This window comes from Ruditapes philippinarum, unplaced genomic scaffold (genome assembly GCF_026571515.1).
Source record: "Ruditapes philippinarum isolate M1 unplaced genomic scaffold, ASM2657151v2 ctg3851_1_1_1_1, whole genome shotgun sequence".
In the NCBI taxonomy this organism is placed as follows: domain Eukaryota; kingdom Metazoa; phylum Mollusca; class Bivalvia; order Venerida; family Veneridae; genus Ruditapes; species Ruditapes philippinarum.
In genome coordinates this window covers 7,697-25,465 of record NW_026866543.1, presented here as the reverse complement: position 1 = coordinate 25,465, position 17,769 = coordinate 7,697, and the positions used below count along the sequence as shown (strand labels likewise).

Below are 17,769 nucleotides of genomic sequence, written 5' to 3'. Positions count from 1 at the left end.
ATATCGCTTTTTATCGATAACAAGCAATATATCGCTTTTATATTTTTTTCGTCATGCATGTAATTACATTAACATATAAAATACAAAGAAAACATAAAATACATTATTTATATAATGCATTATTCGTATAATGTATAGTTCAATATATCGCTTTTTATCGATAACAAGCAATATATCGCTTTTATATTTTTTTCGTCATGCATGTAATTACATTAACATATAAAATACAAAGAAAACATAAAATACATTATTTATATAATGCATTATTCGTATAATGTATAGTTATGATCATACAAAACAAGTCATGATGAATATTTTGATGTACACTTAATATAGATATAAGTTATGCTAGACAAAGGCAGTGAATATTTTTGGCTTTTATAAGATTATACTAAGATTAATTTTGAAGCGCCATCACAAAATCCATCATCGGTGATTCTGACGTCGACGTGGACATTGTTTTTCTACACATTTAGTCTTTGGGTTTCAAACCTTGGGGTCAAATTATTTATTTAAAATCTGATGAGGTTGAAGAAGAGGTGTGAACATGGATCGCCATCTCTGGAAAAAGAAAAAAAAACATAAAATATAAATTTAAGAACAGCTAGATGATCAAACTGTTGTAAAAGAGTTTTTTTTTTTATTTATTTAAGTTCATCATAGCTTACCAATAGCTCATCTTGTAGGGTTTTAAGCATGGTTTCTTAGAGATGATCCCTTCGGAAAGTAATCACCAAGGCTTTTTACGTGCGTGATTAAAATACTAATTCACGGCCTCATTCCAAAGACTATTTGTAATTTAAGCTGGAGATACCAGAACTTAACTATTGATGTTTTAATTGTCTGATAATGTTTATCAAAATATAAATCGAGTCAGCATCTGTATCACATGATTGCTATATCTCAAATTATCAAAAACATTTTTGTTGTTACTGATATACATGTATTCTATAAAGTTTATAAAATCACGAAAGGTAAAGCGGAAACTATTCTAACTGACAGGTTTTATTTCTGGACCAAGAGCAACACTTCGGACTATACATTGCTGAGTTGCTTCATAGCTATTCGCCGATAATTAAATCATTATCTGTAAACGAAAATTATGATGAAATTCTGTGTTAAAAACAAAAAGTAGTAATGCATACAGATACAAACCTGTCTGAGAGTTCCTTTCTGTGTCAGAAAAGTGTGTATAAATATCCCTGGTATACACATAGTCGATAGTAGAGTCATACACAACCCTAACATCCGGGCCCATACTGGGTAAGTGTATTTCTTCTCATACATCAGTGGCGCAAACGACACAAGAGAGAACGTAAAAATAGCCTTAAAGAACAAAGATAAACTTTAGTTAACATGCTTTTACAAGTAAGTGATGGCATTAAAATTCCATTAAATGATATACATAGCAGAAATTATAAAAAATACACGTTACTACACAACCCAAAACACTTTACTGTAAATAAACCATACACGGAGAAACACAGGGGGACGCCGCCTAGAAACGGTCAGTAGTAAACCACTACTTGGGTTAGTTCTATTCATTTAAGTTTCCTAATTCAACACTCAAACTCTGTATAACTATCACTGTCAAACGACATAATCTTGAGCTTATTCGAAGAGAAAAGTCTAGTCGCGTTAATGAATTTATAGGGTGTTAAGCCACCTTAGATAGTTACGGCGATAAAGAACTTTTTTCTGTTTAACTGTTTAGTTCGTGTAATGCCTTTCAAGCACGGTCGGCCTTCTTCAATCTTGCTGGTTTCATTAATTTAACATACAATCATTTATCTTACCATTGTTATTGCGGGTGTTAAAAATTTCCAACAAATGAAAAACAAGCGAGGAAACCGCCGACCTATCATAACTTCAACCGCTGCCTGAAATCTCTCCTCGCCTGAAAATATATATTATTTTTTACACTGTACTACCGTATATGAATCGTAGAACAACACGGTCCTCTTGTGATGGGTCCTTGGTGGCGATGAAACCATTCAATTATAATAAGATCACCAAGATCAATATCAATACTCAACATAATAAAAACAGCAATTTTAACAAAGTATATATAATAACGTCTGAAAGAAGTATTTATAAATGCGTATTTTCATGCATTCTACCGTTTTGAGGCGAACATGTCATTCATACTGCGAATCTTAGATTCCCATATTTTAAGTCATTGACAGATTTTGGAAAATACATAAAGCACTATGGAAGAGTTCAAAGATGATTTTATATATTTATATATATATATGCAAAGTTAGCGTCTTCTCGTTTTAAGTTACTTTTTACACTGAAGAAAGCAGCTAGTTTTACAACCCGTTTCTATTACAATATGATTGGTAAGTGAAATACGAGTATATTTCTATAACCATCAACACAAAGTGACCTGTTACTTTTGTATATTATGTACAAGACTTGACTTAAACGGTATTGCTAAAATCCCTACCAAAAACCCACGAGACAACTACGGCCTCGAAGAAGCAAATCCACAACAAGACGAACCCACTTGCGCTATAGTAGTCAAATAATTGAAACACATAAATCCCGCCCTGAAATGAAAAAAAAATGGTTTAAATATTGTTCATATTGAACGTTTATTCAATGGCATATTACAAGAATATAGTCTGTTACAAACATATCTGACACACACAGCAGGTGACAAAAACATACTTTACGTTGCAGTTACTTGTCTAGTGTAGTTGATCTAATTTGAATCAGGACGTTACCACTCTTCCAGTTTAAAATGTAGCAGTCGGCAGACAGAAAAGAATTGTTATCACATTATCACATTACACGAGTTTGCATTTTGGTTTGGCTCAAAGCTGTAAGCATTATATAAAGTCTTATCCGCTGTAAGCTTACATAGAGCTAAGATTGCTTTTAAAATAGTGAATATTTCAAAGACTTAAACAACAGAAATAACCTTGTAATATTGTGTACAATAATTTTTTCTAACGCAATATTATAAGAATATGCACTTGACTTGTCCAAATAAGGTGAAAAGTATAAAAATTCAATATTTAAGCGGGATTTAGAAAGCAAGAAGTAATTAAGTATATTTTAGCCGTGCCATGACAAAACCAACATAATGGGTTTGCGACCAGCATGGATCCCGACCAGCCTGCACATCCGTGCAGTCTGATCAGGATCCATGCTGTTCGCTTACAAACCCTATTACAAGTAGAGTAACTGATAGCGAACAGCATGGATCCTGATCAGACTGCGCGGATGCGCAGGCTGGTCTGGATCCATGTTGGTCGCAAACGCACTATGTTGGTTTTGTCGTGATAATTGATAATATCAAAAGAAACAAAATTTACAAATGAAAATTGCGGACTCGATCATGTTGACATGATAGAAAGCGATATAGCTCTTATGCCACCTGTACTGGATAAAGCAGTTGGTGGTCTTCAAAATAGTAATATTAACATAATTGATCATATAGTGTTAATAAAAATATGACATAGTTTAAATGCACTTACCTCCGTTACCATAGATAAAGCTACAATATATGATATTAGAGCGTAAATGGCTGTAAATATCATTCTATTTCTTTTAATGTACATGTAATGCGGGAAAGCATCTAGTATTGGAGCCAGGAACGCCTCTACACAAACAAACTGTAAAATATGTATTGTATCTGAATAAATGATAATAATGATATTTTTGATAAAAAGGTATGTGCATCAAGCTATTCATTGACAATAAAAAAAATAGAAAACTACAACTGTAGAAATGGGGCTAAACAAAGAATCCGTTATCATATCATTGCCAAACTATTTCAGACTACATTTTTATCGAAAAACTTGTATGTGATCAAGCTAACCCGCTAGATTACGTAAGACCGGTGGTTCAAGCAAGGCGCCTGTTTCCATCTAAAGTAAAGGCATAAAACGTCTACAAAATGGACTTTATATATAACAAAACAAAATAAATCTGTTTTTTCAACAAGATATGTAAGTATCGTACATTTTAATATTGTCGTTATTGTCCGTTTCACTGTTACGTCATAAAACAATGTCTAACCCTAATGGTTAATTTGTCTGAAACCACGAGATAAAAAGGTTAGAGTCCTACCTTGATTATCATCGTAATGAACACAGTAATAATTATTCATGGAAAGCGGGATGAGAAAGATAACCACAAAGTGAAAAATGTGTTTTTTTTTTCAATGGATCCAAAAAAGGAGAGAAAAAAACTTATGCGGTCACTCCTCAGTTAAGTTTTCATCGCGGCATTCATTCTCTGTGATTTAATAAATTTACACGTCAAGTACAAAATTATATATTTGCTATTATCATAGAAGGAATATACAGTAACGCTTCTTTGTTCATTATCTATTGTTGTTCACCGTGACCGCATATAAAAGTTTCAAACTGATTGTATTGTTAGCATATAATACGTACTTGACTGTCGAATCCCAGCAACAAAATCATAATGAAGAAGAGAACAGCCCATAGAGGTGACAGAGGCATTTGTGAAATAGCCTTTGGATAGGCGATGAATGCTAGACCTGGACCTGAATAGATAGTAAGATCCTTGATGTAAGTAATGAACATTTTTATTTAAAATTCCATTTCTACGTCAATTTGCCACATTTCGAACGTGACAATTTACATAAAAAGTAGCTTTCTTTTTATTTTAAATAAAATATCTCTTAAAAGGTTAATATAGCATGAGTTGGAAATGCTGTTGATACATAACAATGGAGTCTATAAAATAATTTTATGGAATAAATCAATTTGTCCCTCTATAATAGAATAGAATTTATTCAAATCTGCAACTCTGGTGAAGTATTTCTCCACGATAACTTAAACAAAAACAAAACACCTTTTTAATGTTTGAATATTTTTAGTTAATTTGCAACATCTTAAATCAACAGCTCGTTTAAGGAGCTGTACTGACGTAAAAAAACATTAAATTTGAATTTCTTATTTAGACCAAAAGAAACGCTTAAAATGAAAAAAAAAACAAAAAACACAAAGTATCATAAAGAAAATATATTAAGATTTAAAAGGATTATTGAGTTTTTGTATTGCAAATCGTTTTTCTTTTTAGGTAATATTGCACAATAAAATGATTATTCTGAGAAAAACGAAGTAAGGAAATGATCTGAAAATTTGAATACAGAGTATAGGTCCTGGCCTTCATCAAATAGTACACACATCTCGAAAAGATATTTCTTGTCCTGTCATGTCAGAAAATCTCAAGCGGAGGTCAAAAGAAACATTTACGTGCAACAAAGTTTGATTTTCATTCGGGATATCATTGATGATGATTCTGCGACTATTTCTTTGATTTTTAAGCCACCATAATTCTTATAAGGTGTACATGTATACAAAACCCTCACCAGAATTGACAACTTCCCCAATTGTCATATTTTGTTCTTTTGCCATGAATCCAAGGACAGAAAACACTGCAAAACCTCCATAAAAACTTGTAAAACTGTTGATACTTGCCACAAGAAAACAATCTCTGAAGAAGATTTAAAATGTATTAATTACTAATGTAGTTATGCATGATTTTATGTTAAGGTTTGTATCCTTTATTTTACATCTTTAAACTATATCATAATATTATACTTGTACAATATATATATATACACGAAACGTTATACTTATTAAGACAATAATTAAGCGATCATGCACAATTTTTGAGTTACCTCCATTATTGAAATCAGGCTAAAAAACGTTTATTGAATAAGGATATCAGAATATCATCGCAAAAAGAATGTAACATAACTTAAGTCATAAACACAAGGTGATTTATACCATGGTAAAATAATAAAATGATTAGGAATAGGCCCTAGCGACATTCAGATATTATTAATTAAATAAATACTGTTGAACATTACGAAATGGAAAATAAACTTTGAACAAAATCATGGTCATGAAGAGCTAGAAATATCTGACAACATTAAAGATTTTTTGCCTGTAAAAATTGTTATTGAACTTGTTGTAACTTCCAAGAGTTATCAACACTCCATTAGCAATAACATAGGAGAAGAACACCTGGGTCCCACCATCTATCCATACCTGTTAAAATTATTATCTATTATATACACATAATATAAAGCAATAAATCAAGCAAAACAGCATTGATTTGCCAAAGTCTGCTTTTCGTAACACAAAGTACATCTCTACTAACATATGCTTAATCAATATTGTTATGTTTAAAATATTATATTCAATGAATTACTATAGTACATTATGAAGGTGAATCGATCTTCTTATTTAAGTGATTACAAAAGGCACATGTTCTTGCAAAATGAGTCTAAAATGAATACATAAGAAACAAATTAGAAACAATTACAACATTATGAACAAGACTTATAAAAAGTAAAAAACTGGATACTTTTGCAGGAAATGTAATAAATATATAAGATTTTTCCAAACTGCTATTACCTGTGGGTCTAATAGTTTTGAGAAATCCGGATTGAGATAAAAATAGATACCATCACTGGCGCCATCTAGCGTCACTCCGCGAATCAGCAGAATAGTGATGACGACATATGGAAACAGTGCAGTAAAATATACAACCTGCAAAACGTTTCTTATCTTTAAAAAGCGATAATTTACTTGAGTTTTAAATAATATTTACGTAAAATCGTTAAAGAAAAACAAAACAAACTAGCAAAACTGGGAAGTTATTAAAATGGTTTCTGTATAAAAATGATTCAATTTAACCATTTCAAGAACTATTTTTAGACAGACCGGGTACTATAATGATTGTGTTGTTTATGTGGGTATATTGTATTGTATACTAATATATATTCTCCGAGGTTAACCCTCTAAGCTACTATATATCATGTAGCTGATTTGCAGATATTGACAAATACCATGTTATATTCATGTGTCTTAAATCTCCGATTTGAGATAGCATACAAAGATAATCATGAAACAAGTTTCAATAATTAAAATCATTCAATTTAGAGTACCTTTCCGCTCACTTTTACTCCCCTACATACACAAATGTATACAAATACCCAAACAACAAACAGCGAGACCGCAAGTTCCCACACAATAGCCCCCGGTTCATCTATTCCGTTTGATATACGAAGAACTTTTTTCCTAAAAAAAAGCATTTAGAAAACTTATCACTTTTGTCTTACATTAAAAATTTATTTTCTTCCGTATTTTTTTAAAGGGTTGGGTTTTCAGCAGCGATGCAACACTTTAAATTACCTCAATTGCTCCTTCGTGCATTATTACAGCGGGCACCCATGTAACGTTTGTAGCTGGATAGCTTCCTCACATGAAAGAATCCAGAGTACTCTTACAACAGTGAGTGACAACTGGTTTATCAAAGAACTTATCCACTTGGTCAATTTTGTGCAATGTTATTTTATGATTTGGTAATTTTTGTAGAGAATAAATTTAGTAACTGTTAGTGTGTTACTAGTTTTGCTTTCAGTTATTCTTTTGGATCGAAGCCAGATAAATACAAATAATAGATAAAACGAATATTATCACGGAATATGGTATATCAAAATTGATTGGTTGTTTAGCCTTACTCCCAGAATTCCTGTGCAGGATCCACATTCCTGTCATTTGCAGTGCCGTTCCAGTTCATTGTCGAATTGTAATTGTTTGTTTCTGCTCGTTCCGGCGAGAAACACCTGTAAATTTAAGATAATTTAAAACAAAATTTAAAATGAAATTTGAACGACAATAATCAATTATTTCGGGTTGTTGTAGACTAGTTATTAAACGATAATTAATATATACTTTGTGAAACATCAGGAAAGCAAATTATTTGTTATTTAATTAAACGTGGCATTTGAAAAAGTTCTTTGTTGGTGGTTTTTTTTTTGTATTTATATTCCTTTTTTTTAATTTGCTTAATAATCTTATAAGAAGTGTTCCTGTATTGAAATGCATAGATAATTTATATCCAATTATTTGATTAAAACACGGTTTATACTTAAAATAGTGCACATATTAAAATTCTGACAGGCCGTGAAATGACACTCAAAATGTTGTTGCCAAACTTAAAGACACACTATACCTCAGAAATAATAGAAGTTTTTACTTCTTTAAAAAGGGAAAACATGGATTTTATAACATTTAGATAATGGTTTAAGAGCACGTTTGATGCTGGTTACCTGAAGGAAGTAGAGCTTAATAGGAAATTAATTTTCATAAAAGAAAAAGAAAATTTTAACAAATTTTGACTTCCATAAAATAAATTCAAAATCATTATAACTGCACCATTTGCGAAATAAGAAAAAGTAGGGAAAAATATGGTTCATGCAATCGGTCAATTAGTGTCTTTTTAGAAACTATAGAAACTATATATCCTTTTAGAAATAAAAACTACAATAAAATACAGCCTTAAATGTAAAAAGATATACTTTATGTTTACCTCTCTGTATTCCATTCATTACCACAATGAGACCATGGTAGAGGAGAAGTAAAAGACATAACGAGATAGTAGCCTCCCCATGCCAGCATTACGATATAATATATGTTCATTTGGAATGTAGCTACACAACACGCAACCCCTATACCTAAAAATACAAACTGTTTTAGTCATTTCATAAGGAAAGGAAGGAAATTCTAATAAACGATTTTTTTTTACAATAATTCTACATTAATTCTCAACAAATACACCTTTTTTGCAGTGGGTTTGGACTTATTTATGAAAGCTTACTTATATAAAACCCATAAATATTTTTTGATGTCATACTTGATTCTGATTTGATGTCTTCAAAAATATTCTTTAAGTCGTCCTATAAGAGTCAATTTGACTGGATAATATACTGTTGACGAAATAAGAAATTGCGAAGTACTTGCCTTTGGCTTCTGATGACAGTTACTTTTATTTACTTAAATTTGTGTTGTTTTCTGCTTAACTCGGTGCTACGGGCTGGGGTGGGCGTGAACAGCAGAGCTATGAGAAGATAAGATGCGTCGACCACAAACAAGCTTTCAAACTTGCAATATTTCTAAGTGTGCCGTTATTTATGGTATATTGTCTCAGGTTTTCATTATATCTAAATGTTCCTTGTCGGTCAAAATAAGTGTCTGGATATGTTTACTTTTCCATTAGAATATTTATGTTTATTTATTTATTTTTTATTTTTTTGCACACGGCTCAGGGCTCTTTCATTAAAAACAGCTTTACTAACATCTATTGATACATCTTCATTTGAACTGACTCACGGAATAAATTTGCTTATTTACTAACAGACGCTAATATTACTGTATACATTTTATTATGACTACCACGTAGCAGACGTACCGCCACAAGCAATAGTACCACGTAAACAAAATGTATTTATATGTAGATCTATTTATTAAAAAGTTTAATTACCTAAATATCGCACACTAGTAAAAGCTTAATAAATATTTTGATTAATATCATAAACTAATTAAAAAGCCAAAATTTTCATTTAATATAGATTTTGATAGCAACTCATTATCATTTTAGTAACAATTTTGCAGAGCATATGTGTTAGGCACGACACTTTGATATCTACATGTACTTAGATATTGTATTTGAAAAAAATAGATATATGTCATGTATTTTACATCGAATATTACATTTATATGTATCATTTACATGATGTGCAAACACCGAATATATTGTAGTGCATATAATATTTGTGTACAGAGAATTACATTAAGCTTTTAGCTTTCATATCATGATGTTGTTAAATTTTCTTTATGTAGTGTAGCATTGAAATATGTTTATACCGAATAACATAATTATGTGACAAAAACTCTACTGTCAATTTCCTAGTTTCTGGCATTTCCTCCTTATATAAACAGAACTGTTCCCAACTGAAATTTACTTTAAAATCATGCATTTTCCCCAAAAATCTGAACGTATCCCAGCTTTTTTACTTCCCAAATTAGCAAATTTTTACGATAATTTTCCCCAAAATCAAGTCTTAGAGACTAATTAAAGAGAAAAAGCACTGCATGTGCATGGCTAGTTTTCATATATATATATATATATATATATATATATATATATATATATATATATATATATATATATATATATATATATATATATATATATATATATATATATATATATATATATATATATATAGGTAATAACATTTTCATTTTGCAAGTTTGAATAATTTAAAAGATGATAACAAATTGGAGATTCAAACCTACCTTTGAATGCAGGTACCAGTCTTGCCCAAGCTTCAATACAGCCGATGTTCATGTACTGGCCTAAAGCTAGTTCTAGCATAAAGACTGGCACCCCGCAGGTAACCAGGCAAACTGTATACGGAATAAGGAACGCACCTGTAGAATATATAATGACATGCAAATAATGGCATTTTTATTTTATTATATACATATTGTATATTGTTTTTTGTCAAATCATCTTTATTCCGCTCAGAGCTATAATTACAACGGGTCATATAACCTTTAAAAACCTGTAAAATGATATATACAATATCATGACCATTAATTAATGTTACATAACACTCGACAATAAAACGGTTAATAAAGCTGGAATATTTGTAATTCAATATTGTCATTTTTTTGTAATACAATATTGTCATATTTGTAATACAATATTGTCATATTTGTTATACAGTATTGTCATATTTGTAATAATTATAGTGTTATCATATCTAAGGGAAATTGGTACCATGTCATCATATACACGGAGGTGTAATCATTTTGTCTGTGAAGTTGAGCTAAATTAGCTATATATTACAAAAGACTTACTATTGTAATGGCAATTGAATAAAGATGAAACAAAATCGAAGACACAGTAACAAAGGTTACAATATATGAAGACAGCAAAAAAGGAAAATAAAAATAAATTAAATAAATTAATAAATAGATAAAACATATGTTGATATCTCTACCTTTTTATTTCATGACCTTTGATCCACCTTCAAAATTTTATTTTCTTAAGTTTGACCCAGAAATGCTTTTATTATAAGTTCTCAAAAGTTGGCCAATTATCTGAAAGGTCTAGCTATTTCTGTTGTTGCTTTCTGGCAAAATTAAAGTGATTTAGTATTTTCTATGAAAGTAGACGTATGTCTTTGTGTAAAAATTAGAGGGGCGAAAAGTAAAAGTTGCAGAATTGTAGCATCTGCCGCACCCATTACGTCTGCGAATCAACAAAAGTGTTTGAGACTACATGGAACTTATGTAACGCCAACTGGAGTTTGATTTCAATGATGTACCGTTCAAAAATTTAAGTATCCAATGGCATAAAGAAAAAAATGCATTTTTAAAAAGACATTCATTTTTCATGTCTCGGCTGTGTGTACTTGAAAAAAGAAAAATACAAATGTTTAAGGAAGTTGCATGCACAAAATCATTGCTAAGGATGAAAACACAAAATCATCGCAATAGTTTGTTCTGGAACATTTTGTCATGATTAGTACGTACAATATTCTTTTGTGATTAATGACATAAACATTTTATGTAACAGCTTTTTCGGGACTCGGCCACAAGAAATTGGAGACTATACTTTTTTACTATCAATAAATTTCATAAACATATTTTATCATGTATAGCTATATACCCTTAAAACAAACTGTGCAATTGAACGCATAAATTACATACGATATATAAAAAGGAAATAAAAAAGGGAATGCGTACATTTCTTGGAAGTCAGCTTTAGTCCAACCAGTATAACTTTAAGGTACAACTAATTGCATACGTTTTGAAAGCCACGCTACAAATTAGACTGTGATGCCATTTTTTTTTATAAAAACTTTGCAAATACAATACAGTTAGTTTGAATATTGCAAATTGAGAATAAAGTCCTATAGGCACAGAGAGGCTTAGATTAAACACATCAACAATTTCCAAATGACGTCGTAGTAGTTTGTAAGTGATGGTAAGCGTTTTAATTTCCAATCAACGTTTACCGATAACATCCGTCTCACAATTATGCGTTTCAATGAGTTATATATTTTCTTTTGGACGGAAAAACAACAACTTTTTGTGCTTCAGTTTTGTTTTGGAATGGTGTTTATAGTTCTGTAATATTTTTTCCTTACATATGGTTGACTAAATTTTTTTTTCAATTTCAGGCCCCGAAGGTGACCCCATTTATTGCCTCCGTCGCATGACTATTTAAAGGTCGGAGGTCCATCCCTTAACATTCTTACAATAATGTGTTAAAACATGAAAAGTTAACATAGTATTAACATAAAGTAAATTACGGCAAACATTTATTTGAAATATTGAATATGTAAAGGATGTTATTAGTTCAAGACATAGAAAAATATTACTACATCTACAGTATGCCTTAAGCAAAAACATAATTACTTTTTTCTATATTTATGAGTAATACACAAACTAATGATACTAATGGGGTTAGCTAGGAGGCTTGACGATAGAATAAATAGACAGACGAAAAAGGATGATTATTTACAAAAGAAAACAGCAATATGACTCAACAAAAACATCAAAGACAGATACTTTGCGCCCAGGGCACTACAAACATGAATTTATTCTTCCATGTATGCTCAAACAAAGCTCGGTATGAAAACTGAAAAGACAAAGGTCGCTCCTAACATCAACATACGAAAAAGTATTTTGATGATTCACATTTATCATTATCAGATTGGAAACAAAAGTATTGGATAGGTCTCTATTATACAAGTACAAATGTTGCTGCAATGCAGCAATTGAGAAGCTCCGCGCAAAAAAATGTGCTCATTACAGATACTTTACCAAATTATTCCTACGCATATTCAGATTAAGTACTATTGTAGATTTTTTCCGAATGTTTTGTAAACCATTTTTTGCATAATTATACTTATCTTATGCACTGTCCATAATTAAAAAGAGGGGAAAAATATTTAATATAAAACATGCTTTCACTGATGCCTACCTGGTAAGGAAAGTAATTCCATTGAATACAAACAAGACTTAACAGACTTGTAAATGTTATGTGACATGACTGTATTGTGTTCTGTTTGTGTCACTACTGTAGTCAGTAACAGAAGATAGATGATAGAAATATCAAAGTCTGTTATAATTGTAACAAATATACAAATAGAAACAAAAGGGACTAATATTATAATATAGTAATATTACATGCATATTTTTTATGTCAAATTAAAAAAAAATGGTTTCTTTCAATACTGAAAGTAGAACACACTCTGGAATGAAAAAAAGGGATGAATTTCAAAAAGACCAAATTCAGGATTTTTTTTGTTTGTTATACACGCGTTACATGGTGATACAGTATTTATCAATATAATAGAAGACTGTTACCTGAATTTTAGGTAGGTGTGAGGAAATTCACTAATATCATATTCGTGCGAGACAAAGATATGAAAGTTATTTGACATTGGTAATATATAAAAAAACTATTATTAATTAATTTATTGGGAGATCAATATATATTTTTTGTTGAATTGCTTTAAAACCATTCATAAAAAAACATTACACTTATGTTTAAACTGCAATATATATATGAAGTTTGGCCTACTTTCACTTTGGACAGACTTTGTGAAAGCAAACATGGCTGACAAAGCGGAATCACCTTAATGAGGGTCCATCCGCTCGTAGGGCTACAAAAAGCAGCTTATGTAACAGCAGAACTGCTTTCCGGTTCTCATTCATACATATGACATGCTGCGAATCACCGACGGGGAAAGGAGTTCTTAAATGCGGATTTACTTTTAGCTGTAAATCGAAAGGATTTATTGCTCAAATCCGGGCCCATGGACAAAAAAAATAGTAAACACAAATAGCTCCGCGCCTGTGGGCGCGGAGCAATTATGATTAATGACATATATTTAAAATAGTATGCCAGTCTTTTTCAAATTGGTCAAGATTTCCACATTGGATAGCTTTTCTTCATTTACCTTTAGAACATATGAAATATACTTTATAGCACCAGCAAAAGATATCATTGTTTTATTAGTTTTTCATTTAAAAATATACATTTTGACATATAAAAGAACTAAATTGTTTACAATATTTATTGTATTGTTTCCTTTAGTGTAACCAAAATGCATAGTTTCTTTATTCAAGTTTGGCATGTTTAGTTTATCTATATTAGTTTATTGCTGTGACTGCATTCCCAAAAGATATGTTCTATAGTTTCATCATGAAGATTACAAAGGCTACACAAAGGACTGTTAATATATCTCATTTTGAACAAAAGATTATTTGTACCCAAAATCCTATGGATAAGTCTTACTTGGAATCATTGTAAATAAGTATCTTTTGTCAATTTGAATGGTAAATTATATATAATCTTCCAGTATTCATCATCATTTGAGAGGCATAGTTTTTGTGACCATTTGACCTGACAAACGGGCTTGCTGGAATTGACATTACGCGAATCATACATATACAATGTATTTTGAGCCTTTTTGGTCTTTAATTATCCCATTAATGTGTATTGGAATGGTTGGGAATTTTTCTCTCTTAAAAGTTAATGGGTTGAAGCAGGCATTTTGAAAAAAGGTTGTAACTGCTTTTGTAATTCCTAAATATAAAAGATGATTGATATTTATATTGAAGATCTTGCCTAATTCTTCTGGTGTATAAAACTGGCCATTGTCTTGTAAGATATCATAAATGCAACGAATTCCCTTATCATACCAAGATTGGTTGGCTAAATTGTTAAATATTAGCTGGAAACTAAAAATAAATTCTATACCTCCACCATTTTTGTAGCACAGATACGGGAATCTCCAAATATTGCCCAGTCCAACTGCGCATCCGACACATGCAAGAATAAAATCCATTTTGCTTGACCATTGGTCTCTCTCAAGATGATGCGTCTTTTCTTTGTCTTGAACCGTGCAATCTTCGTCCTTGGCATGAAAGCTGGTCTCGTTAAACTGATCATTTCTCTCAAGGCTATATTGTTTTGATGTGATCCCTGTATTCATTTTTTCTATCATCAATAACGTAAACAAAAGTTAAATTCTGTCACATGTAATAACAAAACGTTCACCTTCACATTTAAGTTCCTCTAACCGTTGTTCGAGATGCGTCAAAAATACTGTCAACTAGTTTTCATATTTTACTGTCTATATCGGTAAATGGTTTTTAGTTTACCCCAGTAAAACGTATGTTATTTGTTAGGATTGCATATATAGCAGAATAAACTGTATACATGTAATACTTTACATGATTTATAAAAACAGAAATGTTTGAAGCGAAAGAAATGGCGTCTTCAACACCGTTTTCGAGTAATTTGCCCTTGAATATGATTTTTTTTTGTTAGCTGTTATATCAAGTCATTTCAATAACAAAATAGATATGCACACGTCTAATAAACTTTTTTTCTACTGTTTCTTTCCTAATCTTCGTCTTCTATGTTCTTTAATTCTATCTTTGGTGTAACGATATACAGCAAATTTCGCTTATAGCGAACTTCCAGTTATAAGGATTATTTTTTGACCCTATTTTGCCGTACTTTATTTAATATAAAAATATACGGTTAGTGCTAACACGGTTATAAGGAATTATCGCTTATAAAGAACTCATTCCTTAGTCCCAATTTAGTTAAAAGTACAGAAAAATTACACTTTTATAACGAACTCCAAAATATTGGCTATCCGTAAATAGAACTTCACTTTCGCTTTCATTGACACGGATTAAACCTCGGCTGAAATGTACGTTTGATTGTTACTATGAACTTCAATACAGCTGTGAAATGATTTTGTATAACAGTAAGTAATGTTTTTCTATTTTAGATATTTTTAAAGCAAATAAGTTTTCTTGTCACCCCAAGATAAAAACGGTTCTTCCTTTTAGTCTATTATTTCCCCTTTTCCCTCGAGTAAAATAATTATGATCATTTACAATGCGGTTTTTCAACATAAATCAGACCATGCCTTTCCCTTGTAACAAAGTATGCTTGAGTGGAAAATTAAAAGAAATCTATATCTTTCACAAGTAAAAAGTCCACCCTTTTAAAATATAAAAGAAGGTTTCAATTTTAAAAAAAGGAAGGGTAAACTCCAAGATTGTTTACCTTTAAACAGTGGAAAAGAAACGAAAAGACAGAGTTTTAAAAACAAAATAATGAATACTTTATGAGAAATCGAGAAAGGGAGTAAAACTTAACTGAAAAAGTAAAGGATTTTCAAATTCCAAAAAGTATACACTCTTGTATTGTGTCTTAAAAATAAATAAATGACTAATTTTTCTTAAACAAATGCTCTTCAGAATGGTGGATGATGGTAAACAATCAGTTCGTTATGTGTAATTCTAACAAATTCGCTATATGCTTATAAGGAACTCCGGATACAAGGAACATATTTGAATGCCTCAATTGGTTCTTTATAAGCGGATTTAAAAGTAACATATCATCGAATTCCATTAAAATATTGTTTGTTACCTTCATTCATGTTAAAGCAGAATTTTTAAAAGATTTTTAGGATATATTTATAGGATGACATGGAGAGCAGACTTTGATTTTACAAATGGTTTGTAGGTCATCTGAAAGCCATTAATCTAGTCGTACACCATAAGAACAATACAGTAGTGATATTTGCATGTTCTTAATATCATAAATAAGCGCATAGTTAAAGTAGTTAAGATACACCACCTGTGTCCTTAGGAGGTAGAAATAAAGATACTTATAGCAGCTTTTACTATGCTTTTTGCCCGGTGAATAGACCTTACGAGCTAGGCACCAACCAGTACTAAGCAATCTTGCTTACAGAAACAACAGCTTGCTCCTGACGGGGTTTGAACAGCGTTAAGCACACGGGCATGCCACCACTCTGTTAATTAATTAACATTATGTTTATTGTATGGGAACAGAAGTATAAAAAATCCGGAAAGAAATATCATGCTGCTTTTTAACCGTTAGCAATGACATTGTGCACACTTCATTCGCTTATTAGGCGATTATATAATACATTTTTTCTTTATAAAAAACCCTTAAAAGTTTCCTATTTTAATATACAAACATATTTCACGGCAGATATATAGCTATATACACTTTAATTACAATTTTTTCGAGAATCGACTATAAGATCATGGAAACAACATAATTTTACAGTTGATTAATTTATCTATATATTTTAAATTCAATTTGATAAAAATATTTCATAAGATATAATTTTTTTACCCTTTAAAATTTGTTTCACCCACAAAACATTATTATACAATAAAAAAAGCATAACTATAACTTTAAACAAAATGTACATGTATTATATTGTACATTTTAATTATATCAAGAGCTATATAACACGTCTTTGTACATACTTAGTTATTTTATACGTAGTTAGTACGGCATGTAGCCACTAGTTTTGATATCGGCGGTATTACGATGTTTTGAGAGAAACTGTATGTTCATACTTTATTACGTTTAATAAAATTTTATGGCATTTTTTTTATAAAATGCCCTTTTTCATTTTTGTTTATCCCTGCATCCATACAAGTTTGTCCTTGCTGTGACTATTTCCATGTACAAAATCATAAATATAACATAGGTTTGTGGGTAGACAGCAAAAATACCATCCCTAGGTAAATACTGTTATGATGTTATTACGAGGGATGATATCTTTACTGTTACTCACAAACGTATGTGTTATTTATTTCATTACCCCGACAAAATACTGTGATGATCTGAAATTGTCAACCGAATCTAACTGACCAAGAGTAACAATAACTGAACTGCCCTTACCTTGCAAGTTGTAAACCATTTTTCTATTATTCTTTAAGAAAATGATGATATCTACCATTCAAAGCTGTGTTTCGTTTTGATTTCACACAAAACTATTGATACGGATATGATCTGTAAAATCTGATCATATCCAACATATTCCTCACATGTTTTTTACGA

At 30.8% G+C, this 17,769-nt stretch overlaps 1 protein-coding gene across 1 annotated transcript; it reads right to left on the bottom strand.

The window, feature by feature from the left end:
* Positions 1–504: 504 nt before the first annotated feature.
* LOC132732822 (sodium- and chloride-dependent GABA transporter 2-like) lies at positions 505–17,769 on the bottom strand. The gene is made up of 15 exons (XM_060719336.1): positions 17,611–17,769; positions 14,623–14,862; positions 10,137–10,271; positions 8,368–8,512; positions 7,517–7,621; positions 6,941–7,073; positions 6,408–6,542; positions 5,935–6,038; positions 5,354–5,478; positions 4,410–4,522; positions 3,486–3,623; positions 2,450–2,552; positions 1,797–1,897; positions 1,156–1,326; positions 505–561 (listed from the first exon to the last, which is right to left on the bottom strand). Exons 1-15 carry the CDS (start codon positions 17,666–17,668, stop codon positions 505–507), a joined length of 1,863 nt encoding a protein of 620 aa, XP_060575319.1. The 5' UTR covers positions 17,669–17,769.

Coding starts and splice junctions, on each gene's coding strand:
- LOC132732822 (XM_060719336.1), bottom strand. CDS start 17,668: ATGGTAGATATCATCATTTTCTTAAAGAATAATAGAAAAATGGTTTAC. Junction 10,272..14,622: donor GTGCTACAAAAATGGTGGAG/GTATAGAATTTA, acceptor TATATTCTACAG/GTGCGTTCCTTATTCCGTAT. Junction 1,898..2,449: donor AGTTGTCTCGTGGGTTTTTG/GTAGGGATTTTA, acceptor ATATATTTTCAG/GCGAGGAGAGATTTCAGGCA.